This window comes from Populus euphratica, unplaced genomic scaffold (assembly GCF_000495115.2).
Source record: "Populus euphratica unplaced genomic scaffold, PopEup_1.0 scaffold47.1, whole genome shotgun sequence".
NCBI classification, from domain to species: Eukaryota; Viridiplantae; Streptophyta; class Magnoliopsida; order Malpighiales; family Salicaceae; genus Populus; species Populus euphratica.
The window spans coordinates 171,077-186,839 of record NW_011499925.1 but is presented as its reverse complement, the minus strand read 5'-3'; the positions used below and the strand labels follow the sequence as shown (position 1 = coordinate 186,839).

Here is a 15,763-nt window from a genome sequence, read left to right as displayed (position 1 = left end):
TATTATTATTATTATTATTATTATTCTTGTTGTTGTTGTTATTGTTGTTTTATAATTGTTGTTTATAATTTGTACAATTAACCTCCCTGTGGTTCGACCCCGGTCTTGCCGGGTTATTTATTACTTCGACACTCCTATACTTGGGAGAAGATATCAATCTTTTAGTCGTGTCATCAATGTTGATTTCAACAAGTCATATCTAATTTCTATATTATTCTAATCTCCAAACACCTTAGAATCATGCTAAGGACATTCAAAATCAATTTTGAACATCAAAATCATGTTTTTATCTACTCTAAAATCTCAAACAAATCAAATCAAATCCAATATTTCAATTGTTGTCATGAGACTTATCTTTTCTTTTCTATTTTATTTGTTATGATGAAACTATCATCAATAAAATTCTATTATTAAGAGGAACACATGTAATCCAATATTTCCAATTACATGGTTGAAATGTTGTTTATCAAAGCTTTATATCTCCTTATTTCTCTTTACTCTCTTACATCAAATGATGAATTTTAAGGGAAAAAAAGTCTAAGGACTATTTCATACAAATCTTGAAAGTGAAGGACCATAATAAATATATATCCTTAAAAAATCACTTGATTTATTTAAAAAACAAATTTGTTTAACACCAAAATGTAAAAAAAAATATGTTTTTGGTACTGATAAATATTATAGAACAATATTTCAAGAACGAAGACCATTTGTGTGAAAATAGCAAAGAAAAAGCAAAATAGTATTTTCTTAAAGAAATGGGGTTAGAGTTTGAATTGAAGAAGAAAAAGAAGAAGTGGGGGAGAAGCGAGGACTATTGGGTTTTAAATCCTTTTAAAATGGTTTAAAATGTATTTGTTGGCAATTTCACCTGCAAGTCGAGATGTTAGTAATACCGATGAAATATTTATTTTTTTAATTTTGTCATCGTTTCCATTATAAATTACTGATAAAAAATTTTCATCATAATTTTCATCAATAAACATTAACAGAATATTTTTCATTAGTGTTCCATTATTTTTCCCTAATTTTCTAGTTACAATTGTCCATAAGGACTGATATACCGCTGCTACAACAACTTTTATTTATCAATGTTGATTTCATCCGTTCTTATCCAATTTCAATATTATTTTGATCTTCAAACACCTTAGAATCATGTTAAGGACATTCAAAAACCATTTTGAACATCAAAACAATGTTTTAATATACTCTAAAATCTCAACAACAAAAAAATTAAATCCAACAATCCAATTATTGTTATGGAACTTGTCTTTTGTTTTCTTTTCATGGTGAAACTATCATCGATAATATTCCATTACAAAGAGGAACACATTTACTTTAAGATTTTCAATTGTATAGTTGAAATGTTGTTCATCAAAGCTTTATCTCTCCTTATTTCTTTATCTTCTCCTACATCAAATGATGAATTTTAAGGGGAAAAAATGAAGTCTAGGGATTATTTCATACAACTCTTGAATGCAAAGAACCGGAACAAATATATATTTTAAAAAAATCACTTAATTTTTTTATAAAAAAAAAAAAAACAAAGTAGTTTTACACCAAAATGTAAAACAATGTGATTTTACAACTTATCAATATTATAGAATAATATTTTAAGAACAATGATCATTTGTATGAAAATAGCAAAGAAAAAACAAAACACTATTTTCTTAAAAAAATGGGGTTAGAGTTTGAATTGAAGAAGAAGAAGAAGAAGAAGAAGAAATAAAGGGGAGAAGAGAGGACTATCGGGTTTAAAATCTTTTTAAAATCGCTTAAAATGTTTTTGTTAGCAATTTCATAGGCGAATCGAGATGTCAACAATACCAATGAAATATTTTTTTTAATTATTTTGTCATTTTCATTGTAAATCACTAATAAAAATTTTCCATCATAATTTTTATTAGTAAATATCAATAGAATATTTTCCTTTGATGTTTTGCTGTTTTTCTCTAATTTTCTATTTGTGATTGTCTACAATGATTAATATGTCGCTACCACAATAACTTTCATTGAAAATTGTTTTATTTATCCATTTATATCCAATTTTAATGTTATTTTGATCTTCAAATATTTTAGAATCATGCTAATGACATTCAAAAATCATTTTGAATATCAAAACCATGTTTTAATATACTATAGAATCTTAAAAAAAACTAAATCAAATCCAACAATCCAATTATTGTTATGGGCCTTGTCTTTTCTTCTTTTCTTTTTTCTTTTTTTTTTTGTGGTGAAACTATTATTAAAATAAAATAAAATTTGGAGATTATTTCATATAAAACTTGAATGCGACAGACCAAAATGAATATATATTTTCAAAAAACCACGTAATTTTTTTAAACAAACAAAGTCGTCTAATACCAAAACGTAAAACAATGTGGTTTCACTATTGATAAATAATATAGAACAATATTTCAAGAATAATGCCCATTAATTCGTGTGAAAATGGCGAAGGAACAACAAAACACTACTTTTTATATAGTTTTTTTTATTAATAATAACTAAAAGGTTAGGTGATGTCATGTAATGTGCTTCCATACGAGATCTGGATAAGAATTTTTTAAAAAAAAATTAAGAGTAGCGAGTGAGAGATTTTTTAGTTCATGGACTAATTCTCTATGCCCTAGCTCCACGGACTGTCCACTATATCACCACTGCAACTCACACAACGGAAGTTGGTGGAGGAGACCATTTTCCAAGCCACCACCTAACTATTCGGTCCCTAAATTCTTGTATCCTCATCAATGCAGTGTCAGGTTTCCCAGTAGAGAGGGTGGTTTGTCCATGCCACTTGTCAGCATGATGGATTCCAGCTTTTCCTGTGTCATTTAATTTCCACCGTGATATTTGTTAATTTTGCTGTGAATGTCTGTCCATGAAATACTTTGATGGTTATATAAATTTAAATCATTGAACAACTATCATAGTGTAGTAGCAAGCTCCTGAAACACGCATCAAATTCCTGGACCTTGTAAGATGCCGGCGTCCTTCTATCTCTTCCTCCTAGTCATGATCTTACATGCCACTATAGCATTCTCTAGACATCCTCCGGTGAGAATATCAGAAGCAACCAAATGGTGAGTTCTCGCTAACAGTAAGTGAAAGATTTAAGCCATGTATTCACAAGACATATTCTGTGAGCAACTCGTTTTGTGTTAATTAAACAGGAGCTCAACGAGAAGGCAGCTGGGAAAAAACACATGCAGAACTGGCAACCCTATTGATGATTGTTGGAGATGCGACCCAGATTGGGAAACTAACAGGAAAGTGCTAGCTGATTGCGCATTTGGGTTCGGACGCAATGCTGTGGGGGGGCGAGATGGCAACCTCTACGTAGTAACAGATTCCGACAACGATGACCCCGTAAACCCAATTCGAGGCACACTCCGCTACGGTGTCATCCAAGAAGAACCTCTGTGGATCATCTTTGACAACGACATGGTCATCAACTTGAAGGAACAACTTTTCATGAATTCACACAAGACTATAGATGGTCGGGGGCAAAACATCCAGATAGCGGATGGTCCTTGCGTAACCATTCGAAACGTCAGTAACATTATCATACATAACATCTACATACATGGCTGTGTGCCGGGCGGAGACTTCGTGGTAACAGACCCCACAAATCATCACGGTCTGAGAAGCAAGTCTGATGGGGATGGGATATCGATATTTGCGGCCAGGGATGTATGGATTGATCATTGTACTCTAGCTAACTGCCGTGATGGACTAATAGATGCTGTATTTGGCTCAACATCTATAACAATCTCAAACAACTACATGTTCAATCATAACGAAGTCATGCTTATGGGTCACAGTGATGATTTCCTCGATGACAAGAACATGCAAGTCACAATTGCCTTCAATTTCTTTGGTGAAAATCTGGTTCAAAGAATGCCCAGGTAACTAATTTTATCATTCTATAACAAAACTGCACAGGCAAATGCAAATGCTAATCATGCTTCCTTTGCTTCTCTGCATTCCTAGAATTATCAGTGAGTCGCTAACTAAATGCATCTACAAAGTGTTACAGGTGCAGGCATGGTTATTTTCACATTGTGAATAACATATATACTGGTTGGCAGAATTACGCGATCGGTGGAAGTGCCAGTCCAACAATCAACAGCCAAGGGAATGTTTTTATGGCATTAGACAACAATGACGCAAAGGAGGCAAGTTTTTTCATCTTAAAAGTAACTAAATAATCACTTCCATTCATGCAAGATCTTATGAGCAACAAAAGGAATAGTCTTTTATCAAATTTAACAAAATGAAGGTCATCTTTAGCAACAGATAATTGATCACTTGACAGTTATCTGATTTCCCAGGATAACTTTCTTTTTATCCCTCTAATGGAATGGATCGAGCAGTTCATTCTTCACAAATGGATAGATGAATGAAGTCAAGTTTTAAGAGATAAAAAAAGGCTAGTTTCAAATCATTTACACGCTTCAACTGTCCCAGCTAAATAGCAACTTACCAGGACGTGCTCAAACTTTAACCAGCAGAGGATCAGAACAGACCTTGAATTCATGATTCAGTGGAAACTACCCTTTTTGTTCCTAAAAATTGACTTCACTTTCAGGTGACTCGGCATGAAAGCTTGACTGGATATGAGGAGTGGAAGAGCTGGAACTGGAGATCAGATGGAGACGTGATGCTCAACGGTGCTTTCTTCACGCCTTCTGGCCAGAAAAGTCCTGCAAGCTACATAAAAGCATCAAGCATGGTAGCAATACCAGCTTCATATTTAACAAACAATTCTCCGCAGGCCGGAGCTCTTAAATGTCAAATGGGTTGCCAATGTTGAAGGCGGGCCACCCAACTTTATGCTTCCGTCTTTTTCATTATTTAGTAGCCGAGGCTCAATAAAATTTGCATCACTTTGAAGGATTCTACCACTACAGTAGAATTAGCTGAAACTCAGGAACGCCGTATATTGGTGTCAAAGAGGCACTCAATTGGGATGCAATCATAAATCAGTAAGGATTTTACTTAACTGAAGCTTTGACAATCCCTATAGCGGAGAAATCAAGGGATAAAACACCACTGTTCTTGACAATTTAGTAACAGAATCAAGGGATAAGAATCTGTGCTCATCATCTTCATAACAAAAGGGAACCGGCCAATTCTTCCAGTTTTCAACTCTAAAATCTCACCACTCGGTTTGAAACGTGTAGCAGTCTGTAAGTATTTGCCTCAATCCTGGCTGCAAGAAATGAAGCCATATGAATACAGGAAATAAAAGGGGAGGATGGAACAGAAGCGGCATAATAAGAAAGCTCATTCATGTTCTTAGATGAAAAAAATAATAATAAAATTCAACTGGGAAAGAGATATTTCTCTCCTCTGACAGGATATGGTTGTGGAATTCAGGGTGCAATTCAGAAAGCTTATTGATGTTTTTTTTATTTAGAAAAATAATATAATTTAGTGAGTTGCAGATACGTACATCTCTCTTCAAGTTCAAGACAAGGTGAATGGAACATTTTTTTTTTCATTTAAGAGAAACTTCAGCTTGTTTTCCATAGACACAAGCTTCATAGATTTTGTTTTTAAGAAAAGCAGTTTTGGAAGACATTAACTAGATTTCATTTATTGATTTTTTTTATATAACATCCATGTTGGACTGTACTAATCTCTTATGCCATAAATAAGAATCATTACAAAATATAGACAGCCATGTTTATCTTTCAGTACTCATCAAGATTAATTACGTACACATTTTAATGTCTGTTGTCTTTAATGCATTGCATAGCACAATATGAAGATTCATATAATACTCTATGGTCAGTCTTTGTCACATTAGCTTAAAAATTAAAAGCCATACAACACTGTTCATCTTTTCACTTCTTACTGCAGATGTATTGTTTATAATTTTATTTTATTTTTTAATTTGATCCTTTTTTTAAGCAATTGCATCATCTTTAAACCAAAATTCAAGAATAATTGAATGCAATTTATTAACTAATGATAAAATTTAAATACAGATGATCATAATAAGAAAAGCGTCGGTTTTAAAGTTTGCACAAAATATTTACTTTAGTCCTTTAACTTTACAATCTATATATTACTTGGTCTCTCAATATTTTTTCAATTTAACTTTAATACAAATATTTATTTTTATTATTTTTTAATCCTTGAATTAAGAAAGAAGGGAGATGGGAGTTCCACTTATGTGATTTTTAATCTTGAAATGACCTAAAAACACAAAATCTAAGTTTTGAAAAAACAAATATCTCAAGTTAATTTAAATTTTTAAGTGGTTTTTTTATTAAAGTCATTTACAGATTTATAAGTCAGGCTATTTTCTAGGAGTTTTAAGTTAAAAGTGGTTTTTTAGATTAAACAAATATATAACCTATTTGTTCAGCCATCACAATTGTCAAAATTTGAAGAATCCTAGACAACACATCGTCTAGGATTTTTTTCAAAAGATAATGACCCAGTTCTATTTAAAAATAAAAAGACCCATGTAGGGCTCCTTTCTTTAACGAACCAGATGTTGATCGGCTTTCTAGGCCTAACAGCGTTTGCCTTTAAAAAAAAAAAACAAATCATGCTTTTTTATATATTTTTTTATAATAATTGTTTAGATTATATTTCAATTAATATCCCTTCTCTCTAATTTTTATTTTTTTATATTTAGCATTTTTTTAAATAGTGATTTTTTAAAATATTTTTTATGTATTTAATTTTTGAAAAGGTTGTTCTAATTCATATGTAATTTTTTATGTTATATATAAATAAAATTTATTTTTAAGAATTAAAATTATTTACTTTCTCATAGTATTTCAAATAAATGCAACATTGCGAGATATTTTTTTTCCTTTGATTTTATTCCATCAATTGTATATGTGTGTTTTTTTTCACTATCATTTTATTAAATAAAAAAATAATTTTAGTAAACGTAGTCACTTAACATAATTGGATAAATGATCCAGGTTGTGGGATCAAATATCTTGATCTACATTTATCTCTCAATTTTTTCATATATATATTTATTATCATTAGTAGCTTGTTTTTCATTTATTGACCCAAATGATTCTTTATTTAATTAATTAAATATATTTTTTAGCTTTTTTATTTATACTTAATATTTTTATGTAAAAAACATGTTTAAAAAGGTTGCATGTTCAAAATATCTATTTTTAGATAATATCTTTAATGTGTGTAACCTTGTATAATTTTTTTTGCTTCTTATTTTATTTAATCAATTTCATATATGTCTATTTTGGTCTATATCTAAGTTGTAAGGCTAAATTTCTTGGTTTATATCTTATTCTTAATTTTTTATTTTTATTTTTATTTTTTATATAAAAAACAAGTTTAAAAAACTAGTATATTTTTGTTTTAGGAAAGAAAATCCAACCTGCGATTGAGCGTGGTCTAAATAGTTAGTAGCTTACTCATTCTTAGTAAATTATTTTTCCCTTTATGTTATCATCAGAGGGTATTGAACCAGATTTTGTTTATATAGAAATGAAGTTGTTCTTATCTCCGATCATATGCTTGGAACAACCATTATCTAAGTACTAGGTATTTTTTTTTCTCATCTTTAAATAGATATGCAAACATATATATTCACTTATTGGATTTTGATACCTAAACTCTTTTGGTCTAGTTGGGTTAGACAAAACAATAAATATACTCACAACTAGTACAAACTTGATTGTTTTAGGAAGAATATTATGATTTTTTGGTTTTTAACTCATTAGTTTGTTCAACCAAACTTTTATTTTTTTATCTTTAATAATTTTAGTTCTTGATCTAAAAAAAATAATATTTACTAAGTAGAATAATTTTTAAAATTTTTTTTTTAAATTCCTTCAGTAAACCAACATACAAGTCATATATTTCATCATTTACCTTGTCCTCTTCTTCTTTGCAATTTTTTTAGCTATGAGATATTTGTTTTTATCTTTTTCAAAAATATCTTTTTTTTTATCATAATTATTATTATCATCATCACCACTCCAAGTTGCATCATGACATTATTTTCTATCTTCTTAGAGAATTTTTTATTTTAATGTTTTTTTCTTTTCTAGCACTTAGACACTTAAAAGTATAATGTTCTAGTTTATTGCATTTAAAATAGATTATGGAGTCTTTGTTGAGATCTTTATCAAACATTTTCTTATTAAATCTTTTTTTTTCTTGAGAAATTTTTAAAATTGTTTCATGATTAAATCTATGTATTCATCTTCACTCTTATTTTCACTTTCAAAGTTGGATTTATTTTCACTTTCAAAGTTGGATTTATGACTACTTTCGAGTGTTACTTCAAATTGAATTGAATAAAAAACAATATCACAAGCCACAATCTACTCTCTCTCTTTTTTTGGCATATTTAAAGAAAAAAACCCATATTTTTTGAACTCATCTAAAAAATCATATTTATACACCTCTACTCATATAAAAATAATATTAACTATTTTAATGATCAGAACTTGAGCCTTTCTTTTTCTTTTTTTTGATAATTATTTCTCTATTCTCAACAGCTAGTAACTAAAACATAATTCTCTGTTCTCGACATCTAGTAACCAAAATATAAAATTATTAAATGATAGGAGCATAAAACTTCACAATCAAATTTGATTTTTCCTCATCTTTTGAACAATAAAAATGAAAAACAATTTTAATTTTGATTCTTTTTCATTTGATTTTGTTAATTATAACCTAAAATTTTACTTCATAATATTAGTCTTCAATTTCAATTTAATGTTAGAATATTCTTAAGTACTTTGTATATGTGAGAGCATACAAAGTGAAACAAATCATAATATATAATACTATAGCAATATAACATGCGAGTCTCGTTCATCTCGTTTGATAAGCATAATTGCCTATCTATCAACACTAAACAGATTTATAGCGCCATTTTATATGTTTAGATTACCAACAGTGAGTGATACCTTACTTATTTATTATTATCTCTCATCCATTCCAAATACAATCGTAAAATTGATATTATTATTATTATTATTATTTACTTTAATATAAACATGCATCTGGGTTCTCTTGATCCACCAAACAAACCCCTCCTCCTCCCCTGCTTTGACTCACCCATACATATTTATTATTAAATGGATTGGAAAAAACAAATAGATGGAATGGAAATCTTAAAATATATAACAAACTAACAACAATAATAACAATAATTCTGTGAAAACAGAAAATTAGTGGAGGAATACTCATTTAAATTGCCAAAGCCAGGGCAGCCCCACACACCAACCCGCTCAAAATGACCCCAACCTCATACAAGGACCTTGAACCCGACTCGTCATTAACCGACGGAACCTTTGCAGTTTCTGGTGACATACTCTCTGTAGACGGGCTCGGAGGGCTACTAGTGGAAGGAAAAACCATAGGGGCCTCCGCTGGCGTCGCAGAACTTGATGGAATGCTTGCCGATGCCTCCGGAGTCGCTGCAGTAACCGGACCCTCTGTCGACATTGGCGGAGCCCCAAGTGGTGCCAATGTAGGAGCAGTCACCGGAGTGGAAACCGCTGGTGATGAAGCCGGAGGAGAGCCAGATGGGGCAGCGGCATTTGGCGAGGGCGCTGGAGGGGAGACGGTAGGACTTGGTGGGGAAGTGGATGAAGATGGAGATGTAGCCGGAGATTTTGAAGGGGAGACGGGAATAGTTGGTGGGGAAGTGGATGGGGATGGGGATGTGGCCGGAGATTTTGAAGGGGAGACGGGAATAGTTGGTAGGGAAGCCGATGGGGATGTAGCTGGAGATTTTGAAGGGGAGACGGGAAGAGTTGGTGGGGAAGTGGATGGAGATGTAGCCGGTGATTTTGAAGGGGACGATGGGGGTGAAGTTGTGGACGGAGAAGGAGAAGAACTAGAGGGTGATGTTGGAATTGACGAGGATGTGGGCGATGGCGCAGGCGCATTGTCCCCATTTACTGTAAAATTAGAGTTTGAAATACAGAAAGCAGAAAGAAGAAGAAGAAGAAGAAGAACGCTGTGCATATGCTGCAACATCTTGATTGAACCCTCTGAATGTTAGTCAGTCGCTGCTGTTCTTGTTCTTTGTTTTTGATTATCTGAAGTGAGTGGACATGGCAAGAGTCTCGAGGGAGGTATATAAAACGGTATGTGACTAAACTGAACGTTGTGCTTTTTTGGCTCCTATTGAGGAAAATGGGACCGTTGGATTCGATCATACGACAGGATTCAATGGGAAGCAGTGAAGTAGCCGTTACTGAGGGGGGCGGCTTCTTGTCTTCTTGACAGGACATGACGTAAGACTTATCCCTCCACAAGAAAATAATAGTATATTTAATATTTTTATAAAATATATAAAAGTCATATTCACTCTTATTTTCATGCTCAGCCTCAGCGTGTTTCGAAAAATAATTTGTCTTCACTTTAGGTCACTCCCTACATAATACTTAAATGAGTAAAATAAGTAAAGCATGGCTGTTTAGTAATACTCTTATATAAAAAATAGTAAAATTGTGCTTCTAAAAAAACCCCGTGACACATAGCTATAATTTCTTGTGGGTCCATTAATATAAATTTATATTTTTATTTAATTAAATAATAATATATGTGATCACGGATTAATCTTGCCCGCAGCTATATTATCAAACCACACTAACTAAATATGTGAACAAATAAATAACAGAATAAAATATTATATTGATTTTTTTTTATTTTTTCAAAGTAAAAAAGTTAATGTATAAAATAAAACAAGATTGCAAGAGCGTATAAATATATCTTATAAATATAGAAAATCACATACTTAGAAATCAAAGATGATAAATATAGAGAAAATCAAATATAATTTGAATAAAAAATAAAAAGAAATGGAATAAGAAAAGGAAACGTGACTCTTGAGCTGAAAAAAGGCATGGTGAGTTACAGCCCAACATTGTCAACCTGTAAAGGTAAAAAAGGTGGCTACAATCCGGTCAAAGGGGCATCATTTCGTTAAAAAAATAATAATAATACAATTTCGAGTTAATTTTTAATATATACAACATAATGAAATTGTTTTTATTTAACGACAAGAAGGAGGAGGTGAAGTGAAAAGGGAACGTAGTAAAATGAATGGGCAAGTGAGCATGAGCAATCCTTTTCTTCAGGCCAACACGTTTTTATCCCTAAAACTCGACCGATCTACTCTTCTTCTACTTCAGCCAGTCCTCCTCTCTCATCAACTACCTCTACTTATATAGCAAGTAGTTGCTTGGCCACACCAACCCTTTTTCACACCGACAAACCATGATCAATAACAACCACACACCAACATCACGTCATAGCCACCATTAACTAAATTGACCACAACAGCACCCATCCATTGAGCCGACCCTCGTTACGACCCAGTAACTTGAATCACTAACCCTTAGTACCTTTCATTTTAGAGCCACACTAGTCATCACTCTTATCCTTGTGAATCATATTGATATTATATTTTTAAATAAAAAATATTTAAAAAAATATTATTATTATATTATTAAACATCTTTTTAGTAGTAGGTCACTAATAGTAGCCCTCGGTCACTACCACAACTCACACTAAATGAACCTTTTTTCTCCACCTTGACTAGCAAAATCAACTTAAACAAACCCAAACATAGTTGTCATCAATTTAATATATGAGAAAACACCATCTTTGTGACCATCACAACTGACAGCAACCCTAATAACACTAGTAACCAACAACACAACTACCATTACTTATATTCATATTGACCACCACAACACATTAACAACCATATATAAATAGCGGCAGCATCAAAGAAGTAACAAGAGAAAAATTTCAAACAAATAGATCTCAATCTTCTTTGTTGGGTGGTAATGAGAAACATTGTTTTATCAACTAGTAAAAGATTCAATCAATATTGATTTCTAGTTTGACAAGTTTTAAAAAGCTGGTGAGTGATCCAAAACACCAATAATTGCAATAGAATGTGAGCCTACATGTTACCAATGTTCCAGCCTTGTTCTTATGGCTTATTATCCTCTTAGTTGTTTTTATTGTAAGAAAATACAATATAGAACATAAAAAAAATAAAACTTAAGGCGTGTATAAATATTGTTTTTAATAATATTTTCTCAACACAAGGCTATCCTCCAGGATTCAACATGTTTCTTCTCTAAAACGAGAGTCATAAAAACAGCTAGATCAAAAGCAAAAGAAAATACCAAGTTTTGCAAACACAAGAAAATACAATAGTGTTTAACACACTTTGACTATAAAAGTACATTGTATATATAGGTTGCTAGAATGTAACATTTAGGCAATAGACAATTAGAGAATTAAAAGTTGTTACAACAATTTAAAAAAATAAAAGAGTTGTTAGAAAATTAAAGAGTTGTAACTATTAAAAAGGTTTTAAAATAAAATAATTATTAAAATTTTGTGACTTTTAAAAAATTCATTCCAAATGTTTAAAAAATATGGTTTTAGTTTAAGGGCCTATGATCATTTTCTTGTTGGTTATTATTTCATATCAAAGTTTACTATATAAACACTAGATTAAGGTCTTATTTTTATATCGTGGGATAAAAAGCCATATATATATTTTATGTTTACAAGAAATAAGTTATGTTTTTTCAATGTAGGATAAAAATCTTTTGAAATAGTTTTCATTATTTACAATAGTTTTTATGTTATTATTTTGGATTATTTTATTACTTATATATTTGAAGTGTTGGCTCATGCTATTAAGTAATACCCTAGGAGTCCGATACCACTAAGAAATAACTAAGAGTTCTTTTATATATTAACACAATAAGAAAAAGAAATTGGTACAATGTCACAGCACATAAAATATTTAGAAAAATAATATGGTTTAAATAATTGTAGATAATATTTGTGATTCGCAAGTCATATATGTCACTAGCAACTCTCTAAAATTATAAAATAACCCAGCATAAATTACAATAAATAGATAGAAGAGATTAAAAAAACAAAAGGAAAAAAAAAGACCTTAAAGGCATACCAAAACTCCAATGATGACACTACTAGTACTGTAAAAAAGATCTTTATAAGATGAATCTAATGACAATAAAAAAGATCATCAGCGGTGATCGAAGTCAATCATACAAGTAGTCTAAAGGTGATGGATGAATTAGTTCCTTTAAGGTGGCTCGTGTGCCCACTCTGTCACCAATTAATGATCTTTCTTAGTGTTATTGGATTTATCTCGTCAAGATTTTTTTTTTATGATACCCATAATGTTATCATCAAAGTTTTGATATGTCTTCAAGATTTTTTTTTCTTTTTTCTCTCTCATCTCTTACAAATTACAATGAGGATAAGAGAGAGAGAAAAGATCTTGGAGACAACCAAAACATCAATGATGACATCATCAATATTGTTGAAAAGATCTCAAAGATATGAAAAAATATCATCAACGATAATTAAGGTCGATTACATGAGCCACTCAAAAACAAGTTAGTAACTTGCCATACTTGGATGGCTTGTGTAATCCACTTTGGTGACTGTTGGTAACCTTATTTGATGATATTAGATGCTTTTTATCATAATTTTTTTAATAATATCAGTGATATCATTGTTAGAGTTTAAGTGTGATTTTAAGAAGGAATAGATTTATACACATATCCAAATACAAATTCCCAATGATTTCTCAACTTGTTGGCACTTCTTTTCTCAAATGATAGTTTTTAAGCTCTTAGACAAAACACAATGCAATAGTGTAAGTTTTTATTCTACCAAATATTCCTCGAAATTCATGATGTCAAATGAGTATATATACATGATAAAAGCAACTCAACCTCAATGCCTTCTTTTTCTTTTTTCTTTTTTTTGAAAAAAAAAAAGTTCTTAAAGCAATACCATTTATGCAGACACTGGCCTTGTATATCAAAATAATATCAAGAAACATGATCATATCTTTTCTCTCAAGGCTACAAAATAAAAATAGATTGATGATAATGATAATGATGATGTGTGCATCTATATCTTATTAATAATAATGAAAAATGATGTGATTGTGTTATTTAAAGATTTTTTGTTATTTTATAGAATATCATGAATATTATTAAAGTATCTTATGTAGTTTTAATGTGTTAATATTAAAAAAATATTTTTAAAAAATAATTATTATCTCATAACTAATATAATAGTTTTATGGCAAGAAATTAGTTGTTGCTATCACGCACGAGAACACCGAGAAATTAAAAAAAAAATTTACACGAGCGTTACTAATTAGAAGAAATCTAAAACAAATAAATAAATAAAAGGCTCCCTCCCAATGAGTGGAAAGTTACTGGGCCTACACCCAAATTTATTGCTGTGCAATAATACATAATCAAAATAGTGTAATTAGCTATAAGTGATATTGCTGTAATACATCATCAACAATAAAATTATCGGGGCCTACACCCAAATTTATCAGGCCCACCATTCACAGCTGTTTTATATGAAATTCATCAGAACCATACACGTATACATGATTACAACAATTGATTCATCGTCTTTGATCATCATCATCAGCTTCATCATCATCGTGAATAATCAATTGGGCAGGAGCCAACCTCAAAGTCCATGATTGCTAGGCCCATCAGTAAATCAACCACTATCTTAGCCTGCCCAAGCTATCTCCAGGCCCACCACCACCCATCTGATTAAAAAACCCAGCACCAGAGCCGTACACGTACTCACCAAACCCCTCCGCTCCAGGCCCACTCCCATTAGCAGGAGCGTCTCTGTCACGCGCCGCGGTATTTTTCTCCCCCTCCATCTCTCTAAACCTCTGCAAATAAACCTTGAGCGGCTCCACGTATTCCTCAAAGCCCCAGTTTGTCATGACCCACAAGAGATCATCACCGTTGATAGTCTTTCTCTTCTCTCTCTGGCACTTGTCAGAGGCCTCTCCTGTGATGAAGCTGATGAACTCGGACACGCATTCTTGTACTGTCTCTTTGGCGTCTTTGGAGATCTTAGCGTTTGCTGGTAGTGCCTTCTTCATGATCCTACTGACGTTGGCCACAGGCAAGAAACGGTCCATCTCTCTTGGGAATAACACCTCGTTGGTGCTTGTGGGGTTTTGTCCTCCGGAGTCGTTGTCTGAGTCCGCCATGATCAACTCAAGATTAGCTAATAATCACTTCGCTAGCTAGGGATAAAGGCTACGTTCTCTATGTATTTTTTTCTTCTTTTTTTTAACAAGTATTTAAGCTGATGGAGAGAGTGGCTGTGACCATAAAGTAGCTAGGTAGAGAAGTTAACTAGAAATCAGAATTGATGGAGGAGAGATTGGAGATTGGGTGCATGGGGAAGTTTGGATGAACAAAAACACTACTCAATGATCAAGAACAGAGAGTATTTAAGTGCAGAAATCGAAAAAATAACAGGGAATTGAGTGTTTGATGAAGACAAATCATGCAATATTATTATTATTATTATTAAAGAACTCAGTTCCAAACTAAGAGCTAGAGAGTAGAGAAGATGAATGCAAGACAAAAAAAAAAAAAAAAAAAAAACCACAAAATGAGGGTGTGGAAATAAGCTAGGAGAGAAGAAGGGTAAAAATACTTGGATGCTTCGCCTATTTGAAGGAATTTTTGGGAGTGAATGAGTTGGGTCCGTTGGATGGAATTCAGGGGTTAAATAACGTCAATCGTTGGTGACACGTGGGCGGCTCTAGACCGCTTTTCTCGATAAGTGCTGATGGAATCCGGGCCACGCCATTGGTTGGGAGCAAAACGTTTTCCACCGTTGATTTCGTATCTCGCAAGTGGCTGTCTCTGGCATGGATTCTCTTTCAACTATCTTA

General features: G+C 32.0%; 3 protein-coding genes across 3 annotated transcripts; 2 read left to right on the top strand and 1 right to left on the bottom strand.

Annotated features, from left to right (window-relative positions):
• Positions 1-2,800: 2,800 nt before the first annotated feature.
• LOC105135572 (Pectin lyase-like superfamily protein) lies at positions 2,801-5,102 on the top strand. Its single transcript, XM_011040492.1, has 4 exons — positions 2,801-3,080; positions 3,171-3,905; positions 4,037-4,175; positions 4,589-5,102. The coding sequence occupies exons 1-4, from the start codon at positions 2,980-2,982 to the stop codon at positions 4,811-4,813; spliced, it is 1,200 nt and encodes a 399-aa protein (XP_011038794.1). The 5' UTR covers positions 2,801-2,979; the 3' UTR covers positions 4,814-5,102.
• A 4,145-nt stretch (positions 5,103-9,247) lies between these two features.
• On the top strand, positions 9,248-10,021 carry LOC105135632 (glycine-rich protein). The gene has a single exon (XM_011040606.1). The coding sequence runs from the start codon at positions 9,248-9,250 to the stop codon at positions 10,019-10,021; it is 774 nt and encodes a 257-aa protein (XP_011038908.1).
• Positions 10,022-14,244: 4,223 nt separating this feature from the next.
• Positions 14,245-15,461, bottom strand: LOC105135570 (nuclear transcription factor Y subunit B-3-like). Its single transcript, XM_011040491.1, has one exon. The coding sequence runs from the start codon at positions 15,065-15,067 to the stop codon at positions 14,564-14,566; it is 504 nt and encodes a 167-aa protein (XP_011038793.1). The 5' UTR covers positions 15,068-15,461; the 3' UTR covers positions 14,245-14,563.
• Between the last annotated feature and the right edge of the window lie 302 nt (positions 15,462-15,763).